A 12,152-nucleotide genomic window follows, 5' to 3' on the forward strand; every position below is an offset into this window, starting at 1 on the left:
GGGACAGCATGAAGAAGCTTGGAGGGGGCTGTGCTGCATGTGTGTGTGCATGTCCATGTGTGTGCGTGTGCATGTGTGTGCGTGTGCATGTGTGTGCGTGCCTGTGGCTGTAAGTGGCACAGTGCTCCTGGAGCATTCACTCTGAAGGGCGCATGCACACCTGTCACAGAGCCACTTTCCACTGACACCACCAGGCTTCTGTAAGGCAATGGAATGAGGGACATGAGGCTGGGACCTAGGCTGGGGCCAGGCCTGGAGGTCTGGTTTTCAGTACCAGGAGATTGGAGCTTCATTTTATATTAAAAAACAAACAATCCCCCCTGCCCCGCTCCGCCCGCGGAAACCCTGCAGGGTTTTAAGCAGGAGCGACCTGGCCAAATGGACAATTTGCATCTGTGGCGCCTTTAGTTTTAGGGCAGTTTAATGTCCACTCCTCTCACCTCATTGAACCAGAGGCCTCCCACACTACTACAAGGGATGCCGCGGACCACCCACTGAAGCCCTTCATCTGATTCTTGGAGTCTTTCAGCAACGGCCCCTTTGAGCACAACTCCAGGGACAGGGCTGTCCCTACGGAGATGGCATCTTCCATTTCAAGACAGTGTCATTGTTAGAGAATTCTTCTTTGATTCTCACACCAACACCACACAATCAGACCTGCAACCCCATTTTTCAGATGGAGACACTGAGGTTCTAACGGGCTAAGAGATTTGCCCAGAGTAACATAATACTAACAGCTGCCCATTTACTAGAATCACACTAGTACTGTGTTCCAGGCGTGGTGCTAAGTCTTTCGCGTCTTATCTCCTTTTTCCTCTCACCAGTCATATAAGATAGGTTTATATATTTATTTTTTTAGAGACAGGGTCTCACCCAGTCGCCGAAGCTAGACTGTAGTGGTGTGATCATAGCTCTCTGCAGCTTCGAACTCCTGGGCTCAGGTGATCTTCCCACCTCAGCCTCCCCAGTAGGTGGGACTACAGGCACAGGGCACCATGCCCTGCTAATTTTTATTTTTTTTGTAGAGATGGGGTCTTACTGTGTTGCCCAGGCTGGTCTCAAATTCCTGGCCTCAAGAAATCCTCCATCCTTAGCGTCCCAAAGTGCTGGGACTACAGGCATGCTCCACCACACCCAGCTAATTTTTAAATTTTTGTAGAGACAGGGTCTTGCTATGTTGCCCACACTGATCTTAAACTCCTGGCTTCAAGTGATTCTCCCACCTCGGCCTTCCAAAGTGTTGGGATTACAGGCGTGAGCCACTGTGCCCGACCTAAGATAGGTTTATAATGATCTCATTTTACAGCTGAGGAAACTGAGGCTCAGAGGGAGTAAGTGACTTGCCCAAGGTCACACAGACAGGAAATGCCCAGGACATTTGGGGTCCTGTTTTACCCCTGCAGAGTCTTGCTGTGTAGTTGGCATAGAGTGGGTCCTGCAGTTGGTGTGGGGAGACCCACCCTGGGAATCCAGGTGGCATTGCTCAACTGGCATCTCCTGTTCCCTCGTTGCTTCATTCCAGGTTTGGAGAAGCAGTGAATGGCAACCTGGTGGTGGGCACACTGGCCTGGCCCTCTCCCTGGGTCATTGTCATTGGATCCTTCTTCTCCACCTGTGGGGCTGGGCTGCAGAGCCTCACAGGAGCTCCGCGTCTGCTGCAGGCCATCTCGCGGGATGGCATTGTGCCCTTCCTGCAGGTCAGTGTGGGGAGAAGGACAGCCTGGGCCCCCCCAGCAGACCCACCAGCCAGGCCTCTGCCCAGAGAGGCTGCACAGTGAACCAGGGCCACCATGAAGAATGGATGTGCCTTATTTGGGATTTGGTCCATGGTTGGTGCCATCTCTTTAAGCATTATCTGCTCTTAGGGGAAAAATAAATGGCCTTCTTTTGGCTCTGTGGCTGGTCAGGGACTCAGGGAGGCAGCCAAGGGGCAAGAAAAGGGTAGCTCTCTCTATGGTGTTTAAAAAAAGGAGATTTATGGAGCACAAGGTCGTGGCCGCTTACTGGCCTCCGGACAGCCCCTCTCCCATCTGGCCCATTGGAGCTTCTTCCCCCTCCAGGGATCATTTGAACTTCCTCACAGTGGGGCACCAACGTCAGGGTAGGCGAGACACAGCAAAAGCCTGATATCACTTTGGGTTCTCTACAGCAGCGATCCCCAACCTTTATGGCACCAGGAACTGGTTTCATGGAAGACAATTTTTCCATGGATGGGAGTGGAGGGGGGAAGGGTAGGGAGGAGGTGGAGCTCAGGCGGTGATGCGAGCGATAGGGAGTGGCTGTAAATACACACAAAGCTTCACCTGCTCACCTCCTGCTGTGCAGCACCCCCCTCCCAAGTTTCATGGAAGATAATTTTTCCAAGGACGGCGGGGAAGGGGTAGGCAGAGCTTGGTCGGGGAGTTGGAGCTCTGCAGCTCGGACCGATACCGGTCCGCAGCCTGGGGCTTGGGGACTGCAGCTCTAGAGGATGAGAAATGCAACATCCTCTCCCTTCTTCATTGGTTATAGGATCCCTGCCTCTGCTCCACTGGTTCCCAAGACTGGGGGAGAGGCACGAGAAGTCCTTAAGGTCTCAGTCTGCCATGATGGTTGCTCTGTCCCCAGGTCTTTGGCCACGGCAAAGCCAATGGAGAACCAACCTGGGCCCTGCTCCTGACTGCCTGTATCTGCGAGATTGGCATCCTCATTGCGTCCCTCGATGAGGTCGCCCCCATCCTCTCGATGTGCGTGCCTGTCCTCTTACCCTCCCCATTAGCTCAGGGGGCTTCTCCGCCTGGATCCCTCAGCTGTGACCCATGACAACCGACCCAAACATTTTAACGACCCCAGCAAGTTCCCCACTGGCCACAGGAGCCACCCTTTGTTGTATAGGGATTCAGCCCTCATGTATCAGGGTGTGTTGTAAGGGAATTTGGCTTTGAACCCCATCCTGAGCAGCAGAGCAGGATTCAGCCAGCTCCCTGGTTTCTTTCTCGTTCCCCTGTTCTTCCTTTATGTCTCTATTGCTGTTTCTTCTCCCCTTTGCATCTCTGTCCCGGGGATCTTCCTGTGTCCTAGGTTCTTCCTGATGTGCTACATGTTTGTGAATCTGGCCTGTGCGGTGCAGACGCTGCTGAGGACACCCAACTGGAGGCCGCGTTTTCGATATTACCACTGGTGGGTGCCCTGCCCCCACACCCCGCTGGACCATTTTCTTGCTTCCACCCCGATCCCTGCCTCACCTCGGCCAATCCCCTCCGGATCTGCAGAGCCCAAACCCAAACCAGGCATCCCATTTTCTCCAGCTTTTGTTGCCCAGCTCTCATGGGAAAGGCCCTGGAGGGTGTCTCCTTACAATCCTAGGTAGTAATATCTACCCTAAGCCGTCTCAGCTGGGACCCTTCCCCTGCCTGTGACGCCCAGCATCTCACAACACAGCATGGAGGCTGGCAGTCAGCCTGACCCGAGTTCAAATCGTGACTCTGCACTTCCGAGCTGTGAGACCTCAGCTGATGATGTAGCTTCTCAGAACCTCAGTTTCCTCAGCTGCAAACGGCGCAGCAGCTGCACCTGCCTCGTGGGCTTCTCCCGAGCGCTGCCGTGCGTGGGAGACGCCGGCTCCACAGGGGCTGTTCAGCTCATTGTTTTATGTTATGGCTCTTCATCCTCACAATAGACCCCAGGGGCAGACAGGGGAGGAATTATCATGCTTGTTCTACACAAAAGGAAACTGAGGCTTGGACAGGGGAAGGGACTGGCCCAAGGTCACTGAGCAAGACTATGGCGTACCTGGACCAGGATTAAGGCTGCCTGACTCCCTTATCGATGCTCCTGCTCTGCTGGGGGCTTCTTGCTGGAAGGTCCTATTTCCAACTCCCCCAGAGACCACTGCCCCAGAGCCCATCTGGCCAGGGTTGTCTGGCAGGGCCCAAGGCACAGGGACCGGGGCAGTGTGGTGACTCAGGAGTTGGGCAGGGCATGGGCAGTGCCCTGTCTCTGGCTGCTTATTCATCTGGAAGATCCCATGTCCCCGTGGTCCGCATGGAGGTGGTTGCGTGGGTCTCCCAGGTCTTGCCTGGGCCCTGCTCCATCTCACTCTTGCTGTCTGAGCCCCAGTTCCCGCGACAGCCCTGCCAGGCTCAGAGGCTGGGTCTCCCCTCTTGTCCAGGACCCTCTCCTTCCTGGGCATGAGCCTCTGCCTGGCCCTCATGTTCATCTGCTCCTGGTACTACGCGCTGGTGGCCATGCTCATCGCCGGCCTCATCTACAAGTATATCGAGTACCGCGGGTAAGCGCTGGGAAAGACTGGGGGAGGGGTGGCGGGGGTGGCGGTAGTGGGATGAGGCAGGGAGTGGGAGAGGATGGGGCTGGGGTGGGGCGCAAGTGTGATGTGGGGTGGGGCACAGGCTTTGAGAATTGGATGGGAATGGTAAGACAACGGCTTGAGCAGCAATTGTCCAAGGCTTGGCTAAGTCGGTTGGCAGGAGTGACACGCATGTCCTTTCTGAGCCTGAGCTAGATGGCTCTGCCCTCGGGCAGCCAGTGTGGGGTGGACAGTTCTCCCTGCCGCTCCTGGCTTCTGCCTCTCCTGACCCGTTGTCCGGCCCCAGGGCGGAGAAGGAGTGGGGCGACGGGATCCGAGGCCTGTCCCTCAGCGCTGCCCGCTACGCCCTCTTACGCCTGGAGGAGGGGCCCCCACACACCAAGAACTGGAGGTAAGTGGGGTGCGGGCACGCGTGTGCACTGGGCGGGAGCGGGGCAGGGCCCGAGCCACCCACGGGCTTTGTTTTCTGAGTGGCGCCCCGAGCGCTCAGCCTGGTCCTCGCCTCCCACCTGAAACGCCCGGGCTGAGCTGAGTTCCTGATGTTTGTTCTCCAAACACCACCCACCACGCCAGCCTCCTGATCGTCTATTCATTCATTCATTCCTTCCGTCACTTGTTCAAACTATTTATGAATGCGTGGTGTGTGGCAAGCCCCCTCCGGTCTCTGGGGACGTAGGACACTCCCAGTTCTGTGGAGAAAGCACACAGACAGATCAACATCGGATACAGTGGCATTTGCTCTGGGAGAATCATTCCCTTTGAGAGTTATAGGGGCTCTCAGATTAATGACAATTCCTCCATTTTATTCACCTGAAAATCAGGGGCCAGAGAGTCTCCAAGGTCACAGAATCTTCCTCTCCTGCCTCTCAGCCCAGGGTGCTTTCTCACTGGCTGCCCCGCGTGCTAAACGCCCTGCCCCCTGCCCGCCTCCCTGAGCTTCACTTTGCCAAGAGTGAAGCCTGGAACTCAGAACCATGCCCAGGACATGGCTGGTTTGTCCTTGCTGGTGCCTACTAAACTGGGGCTTTCAGGGACCAGGACTTTGTATTACGTGTCTGTGAATTCTCAAGTGCTTAGCACAGGGTCCAGCCCAGAGTAGGTGCTTAGAGAAGGCTATTAAATCAGTGGGTGGCTGGACACATGGGATGGCTGAATGAATAAGGAAATGGATGGATGGATACGTGTGGACGGGTAAGTGCGTATGCGCATGAGAAGGCAGCTGGGTGAAGAGAGGGATGTGTGAGTGGCCAGTGGGTAGGTGGACGTGTGGATAACTGAGGGAATACTGCATCACTGGCACATTAATACGGACATGAGTGGATGCCTGAAGGACAACAGAGATGGGTGGGTGGTTGAATGGGCAGATAGAGGAGTGAGGGGAATGGAGAGATGGATCGGGGGTATGTGGATGGATATGCGAGGAGGTGGTTGGATGGGTTGATATTCAAGGAAATGGATGGATGGATATTTAGATGGTTGGATGGGTAGATGGCGGGTATAGAGGACAGATGGTTAGGTGAGGTGCTCATGGATGGCTGGTGGGTAGATGGTTGGGTAGGTGGTAGACAATCATGTGACCCTGCACTCTCTTCAGGCCACAGCTGCTGGTGCTAGTGCGCGTGGACCAAGACCAGAATGTGGTGCACCCCCAGCTGCTCTCGCTGACCTCCCAGCTCAAGGCAGGGAAGGGCCTGACCATTGTGGGCTCTGTCCTTGAGGGCACCTTTCTGGACAACCATCCCCAGGCCCAGCGGGCAGAGGAGGTGAGCAGAGGCCCCGGTGGCGCGGGAAGGCCGGGACGCTCAGCAAGACAGTCTTTACCCCTTTGTGCTTCCCTTCCTTACCACCTTTGGGATCAAAGAGGGTACAGGCTTTTCTGTCCTCTTCCTTAGAAAAGGAGCCAAAGGGCTCAGGGACTGAATTCCTTAGAAGTCAACTCAGAGGACAAAAGACCATCAGAGCAAGAAGGGCCCATTTTATGGATAAGGAAATTGAGGCTTAGCGAAGTCAAGCCACTTGTCTAATAGGACAGAAAACCAAGATTAATATGAAGACCACTGGACTCCGACTCCAGGCTTCTTCCTGCCAAAGTGTAGACTTTCTAAGTGTTTTCACACCTGTGGACTCCTGATCCCCACACTGCGTGGCATCGACAGGGCGAGTGTCCACATCCGGCTCAGGAAGAAACTGAGACCCAGAGTGGGAAAGCAGCTTGCTGCCACTGCAGAGCTGGCTGGAAGCACAGTCAGGATTCGAACCCAGGTCCCTGCTCCACGTCACGTGCTCTTGTCTCCATCCCCTAGTCCACGCCCACAGAGCCGTGGACAGAGCCAGGGTGGGCGGGGCAGCCAGTGTCTGCCCTAAGCGCACTAAGAAGTGTTGGGACCGGAAGGCAGTGGAGGAAGTAGGTTCTGTCTGTGATTCAGGCCCTTCTCCCCTCAGGGCTGTGGCTGGGAGTGGAGAGAGAAACAGGGGCCCGAGGGAGGTGAGGTGAGACAGGGAGGGGCACCCCTGATGGCTTGTGACAGTTGCTGTTTCTGCCTCACTGGGCCGTTCACGCCAATCTGTCAGGGCCCAGAGCTGGAGGCCTCGACTGGTCGGTTCAGTTCAACACGCAGCGGCTGAACGTGCTGTATACTGGGCAGTGGGCGAGGGAGGGCGGGGATGGAGGTGTTTCAGACCGAGTCTCAGCCCTCAGGCTGCTCAGAGGCCGGGAGGGAAGGGAGGACACACAGAAGGCTCCAGCCCACCGGATGTTGATAAGTGCGTGGTAGAGTTAATAACACCCGAGTGGAACAACGTGCTGAGTGTTTACAATGTGTCAGGCAGGATGCTAAGCCCTTGTGTGCATCGTGTCATGTGATTCTCTTCATTCCTAAATGTAGCTGTCATGACCCCCATGTGACAGATAAGAAAACTGAGACTCATGGAGGTTGGGTGACTTACCAAGGTCACACAGCCAGGAGGTGGCAGATAGGAACTAAACCTCTGTGATCTGGCATCAGGGCAGGGGTTAAGAGTGTGGGGGCTGGAGCCAGCCTCTCCGGACTTGGATCCCCACAGTGACATTAGCTGTGAGTCCTTAAGCAAGTCTTGATTTCTCTGAGCCTCAATTTCCTCATCTATAAAATGGGAGGAATAAGAACACTTCCCTCCTAGTGCAGACGAAATGTGCATTTTAAATGCTTGTCATTATGCTACTTTAAAAACTTGTTAGAACAAATTGTCTGGCTACGCAGAAAAGCCCAGGTTTAATTCTGATCTGGGCAGGGGCGGTATCTGAAGACTGTGGTATTTGAGTTGGGCCAGGCAGCGTGTCCGGTACAATGGGGCAGGGGATGTATGTCAGGGTGGGGGCGGAGAGCATGCCAGGCAGGGCACTGGGGGCAGCGGCAGGGCGGAGGGAGGTGTGGGGTCACATCATGAAGAGCCTGGATTGATTGGCAAGGAATTGGGCACATAGATGATGGGGATCCGTGCACAATTCCGGTGCCAGAAACTGACATGGTCAGGGCTGAGCTTCAGGAAGATTGGAAGGGAAGGAGGAAGAAATGGGGGGTAGGGAGGCTGCAAGGGGCTCAGCCAGGCCCAGGGAGGCCTGGCCAGCCCTTATCTAATCCCATGCCCCCCCACCCCAGTCCATCCGGCGCCTGATGGAGGCAGAGAAGGTGAAGGGCTTCTGCCAGGTAGTGATCTCCTCCAACCTGCGCGACGGCGTGTCCCATCTGATCCAGTCTGGGGGCCTTGGGGGGCTGCAGCACAACACCGTGCTCGTTGGCTGGCCCCGCAACTGGCGGCAGAAGGAAGATCATCAGACGTGGAGGAACTTCATCGGTAACGCTGTGGTGGGCTGGGCAGTGGAGGGCCAGGGCGGGTTTCCCAAGCACAGCCTGCCAAGTGTGGATTCAGCAGATGCAGGCGACGGCAGTCAATGCTGGCCATGCGCCAGTCACTGTGCTAGGCGCTGGGGACTCAGCTGCAAATGAGACGGTCTTGGCTGCACAGGCCAGGGGAGGAAGACGGTGCCGGGCAGTGGGGAGAGTTACAGCTTTGAAGCCTCAGAGGCTGGGGTCTGCATCTCAGCCCTGGTCTTTCCTAGCTGTGTGATTGTACACAAGTGACTCACCCTCTCTGAGCATCAGATTCCTTGGTAATCGTTGCTAATAGTAATGTGACAGCTCACGTTTATTGAATGAACTGTGAGTGCCAGCAAGTTGAGGCTTTCTCTGATTCTCTCATTAGTCTGTGGGGGCTGGGCGCTGTTAGTTTCTTGAGGTCACACCACTGGGAAGCCAGGGTCTGAACCAGCCCAGAGGCTGCATTGTTAACTCTGAGCTTTTCTGCCTCCTTTATAGGTGGATCATGGTTGCAAAGCATTAGGAGGATTCAGTGAGGTTGCGCATGGTGGGTTCTTAACAATCAGAAAGGGCAGTTGGTGTTATTGCCATTTAACAGATGGGGAAACTGAGTCCCAGAGAGGTTGCAGGACTTTCCCATATTCCAAAACCAAATATGTGATGAGGCCCAGGTAGATGCTGGTTTTCTCACTGCTCATCTCAAGGTCAAAGCCAGGTGGAGTGGAGTGGGGTGCTGGGTTCCAGGAGCCCTCGTGGCTGCTGCTGTGTGCTGAGGGAGACCCAGTCACTCTTTCCCCCTCTGGCTTTCTCCTTGGCTGCCCCCAGAGCTGGTCCGGGAAACCACAGCTGGCCATCTAGCTCTGCTGGTCACCAAGAATGTTTCCATGTTTCCTGGGAACCCTGAGCGCTTCTCTGAGGGCAGCATCGACGTCTGGTGGATTGTGCACGACGGGGGCATGCTGATGCTGCTGCCCTTCCTGCTGCGGCACCACAAGGTGAGCGTGCACACGTGAATGTGTGCACGCATGAGCGTGTGTATGCATGCATTTACTCACGTGCATGTGTGCACACCCATGAGCAAGGCTCCTGGGCTCTGGCCAGGGTCAGCTTCCATGTCTTTCCTCCCTGTGAGCTCCTGGGAAAGGGATCTGACAATCTCCTTCATTCTGAGACATTAGGAACCGCCCGTGTCTCCCCTTGCAGGTGCATTGCCGTAAAGGAGAGCAATGCTTAACCCAAGCAAGTGATACTCTAACGGAGGCCCCTCAGACCTAAGCAGGGAGCTTTTGTAGGGAGTGGCCTCTGCGAGGGACGATTTCAGGCCTGCATGTCAGTGTGGGGAGTGGGTGGGAAGGGTGAGGGTACAGAGTCCTCTGGCCCCAGGACTCCTCATTGCATCTGGGCAGGAAGGGACCTTCCTGGATCCCTTTCATCCCTTGCAGGTCTGGAGGAAGTGCAAGATGCGCATCTTCACTGTGGCTCAGATAGACGACAACAGTATTCAGATGAAGAAGGACCTGACCACATTTCTGTACCACTTACGTATCACGGCAGAGGTCGAAGTAGTAGAGATGGTGAGTTCCCAGGAGACATCCCTGGAGTCCCACTTGGACCTCATTCCTCTTGGCCTCAGCACCAAATAGAGCAGCCCCGACACCCATTGGCTTATGATGCTGGACCCCTTCCCCCACATCCACCTCCTAGCCTCTGACATCCACCCCTCTGTCCTTTGTAAGAATAGCCATGTCTAATAGTGCTCATTATATGCCAGACACTATTCTATGCACTATATACATATAATATTATACACACACACACATATGTACTTCTTAGAAATGGGGTCTTGCTATGTTGCCCAGGCTGGCCTCAAACTCCTGAGCTTAAGCAATCCTCCTGCCTCAGCCTCCCAAATAGCTAGGACTATAAGCATGTGCCACCATGCCTGGCTTGTATATATTCTCACAACCACCAATAAGACAGATACAATTATCAGCATTTCCATTTTACGGATTAGGAGTTGAGGCACAGAAAGGTTAAATATAGTCATGTTTGACTCAATGATGGGGATACATCTGAGAAATGTGTTGTTAGGTGATTTTGTCATTATGCGAGCATCATGGAGTGGCCTTACACAAACCTAGATGGTACAACCTCCTACACACCTAGGCTATGTGGTAGCGCCCGTTGCTCCTGGGCTACAAACCTGTACAGTATGTTACTGTACCGAAGGCTGCAGATAATTGTAACACAATGGTAAGTGTGTATCTAAATATATCTAACCATAGAAAATGTACAGTAAAAATACTGTATTCTAATTTTATGGGACTACCGTTGTGTACGCAGTCTGTCATTGACCAAAAACGTTGTTACCTGGTGTGTGAGTGTGATTTGCCCAACACAGTTAAGTGGCAGAGCCAGGATTCAAACCCAGGGGGGCTGGCTCTAGAGCCTGTGCTACTACAGTCTCTTATCCATCCGCCTTCAGTTTATTTATTCATCCACCCGTCCCTCTGTGTATGCATTAATCTACCCATACCTTCATTGACGTACTCACTCACTCACCCCTCCATTCACCGATGCGCGTACTCATTCATCCCTTTGCTGCTTTGTCTACTTCCTCCCCTTCTCTATTCACCCAGGCAATTAATTAATCCATTCATTCATTAGTTCATCCGTTCACATGCCTGGTCCTGTGCTGGGCTGAGGAGGGAATGAGCTGCCTGCCTTCTGGGAATGTGGCCGTCTCTGCTCTGTCCTTGATGAACTTAATTCACTGGTGGGAAGCCCTAGGCTGGCAGGAGGAGGGGGGCCCGCCCCACTTCCCTGAGCTCAGAGCTCATGCCTTCCTCCCTTGCCCCTCTCAACCCCACCTCCACCCCGTCTGCCACAGCACGAAAGTGACATCTCAGCTTACACCTATGAGAAGACACTGGTGATGGAGCAGCGCTCCCAGATCCTCAAACAGATGCATCTGACCAAGAACGAGCGGGAGCGGGAGGTGAGGCCACCCTGGCTGGGCTCTGCAGAGCCTCAAGCTGCTGCCAGTGCTGGGTCTGCGCAGGTTGGGGATGGCTCCGGGCTGACTCTCCTGGCCATTGGCACTGCCACCTTTACCCTCATCACCCTGACTCTCCCCAGTCATACCTCCCGACGCTGGTCTCCCCCTCGGTGGGAGTACACACTGCAGCTGCACCTACCTACCAAACCTCTCAGCCAGGGGACAGAGGGACCTTGGCATGGGTGACACATCTTTCCCTCTGTATGTGACTTATGGGGCCTGAGGGAGAATAGTGGAGGCTAAATATGTGTGGCTGATGAGTCCCTGGGGCGTGGGATACCAGTGTGGGGGACAAGCGTGCATGGAATGGACTCTCAGGGAGTAGGTGACAGGTGGGTACTTATGGCTATAACTGGTGAGTGAAAGTTAGGGGCAAATCTCCTAGGGTGTGATTGGGGAGTTCTCAGGAGTATGGTGATGAGCCTCCCGTGGGGTACGGGTGTAAGATCTCCCAGGTGTGGGTAATGTGGGACCACTGGTATCCTGGAAAGTGGATGAAAGACCTACCCAGGGATGGAGTCCTGGAGAAGTGAGTGCTGGTACCCCAGGCTGGGGACAGACGAGCTCCTGGAGGTGGGGGATAGGTTGCCTGGGGAATGGGCAGCAGACCCTATAGGTGAGGGTGACAGAACCATGGGTTATGAGTCTGCCTGGTGTGGATAATATGTTTCTCAGAATGTGGTTGATGGATCTTCATGGGAATGAGCTGGGAAGAATGGATCCTCCAAGGATGGGGGTGTTATACAAGGGTGATAGTAAAAATTGTAAGAAATGGCATGTGCACTGACCAGCCAGAACTGAAATTGGACCGCAGTGCTGGGATAGAGCCTCGCTGTGCCAGGTGTTAACCTTTTGGTTGCTGGATGGTGGGGAGGTCTGGGGTTCTAGAGAGGAGCTGGGACGACCAGGTCAGTGGTGCAGTAGCTATTTG

The 12,152-nt window shown here is 54.6% G+C and overlaps 1 protein-coding gene across 2 annotated transcripts in view; it reads left to right on the plus strand.

The window, feature by feature from the left end:
- Positions 1–12,152, plus strand: part of SLC12A5 (solute carrier family 12 (potassium/chloride transporter), member 5) — a 39,073-nt gene that overhangs the window by 22,821 nt on the left and 4,100 nt on the right. For both annotated transcript variants that reach the window (XM_012640471.1, XM_012640472.1), the window contains exons 12-21: positions 1,523–1,697; positions 2,608–2,726; positions 3,061–3,159; positions 4,151–4,270; positions 4,593–4,697; positions 5,901–6,069; positions 7,945–8,140; positions 8,989–9,158; positions 9,606–9,737; positions 11,054–11,161. In XM_012640471.1, the coding sequence (XP_012495925.1) occupies positions 1,523–1,697; positions 2,608–2,726; positions 3,061–3,159; positions 4,151–4,270; positions 4,593–4,697; positions 5,901–6,069; positions 7,945–8,140; positions 8,989–9,158; positions 9,606–9,737; positions 11,054–11,161 (1,393 nt within the window). The remainder of the gene's footprint in view (positions 1–1,522; positions 1,698–2,607; positions 2,727–3,060; positions 3,160–4,150; positions 4,271–4,592; positions 4,698–5,900; positions 6,070–7,944; positions 8,141–8,988; positions 9,159–9,605; positions 9,738–11,053; positions 11,162–12,152) is intronic.

This window comes from Propithecus coquereli, unplaced genomic scaffold (assembly GCF_000956105.1).
Source record: "Propithecus coquereli isolate 6110/MARCELLA unplaced genomic scaffold, Pcoq_1.0 Scaffold153, whole genome shotgun sequence".
NCBI classification, from domain to species: Eukaryota; Metazoa; Chordata; class Mammalia; order Primates; family Indriidae; genus Propithecus; species Propithecus coquereli.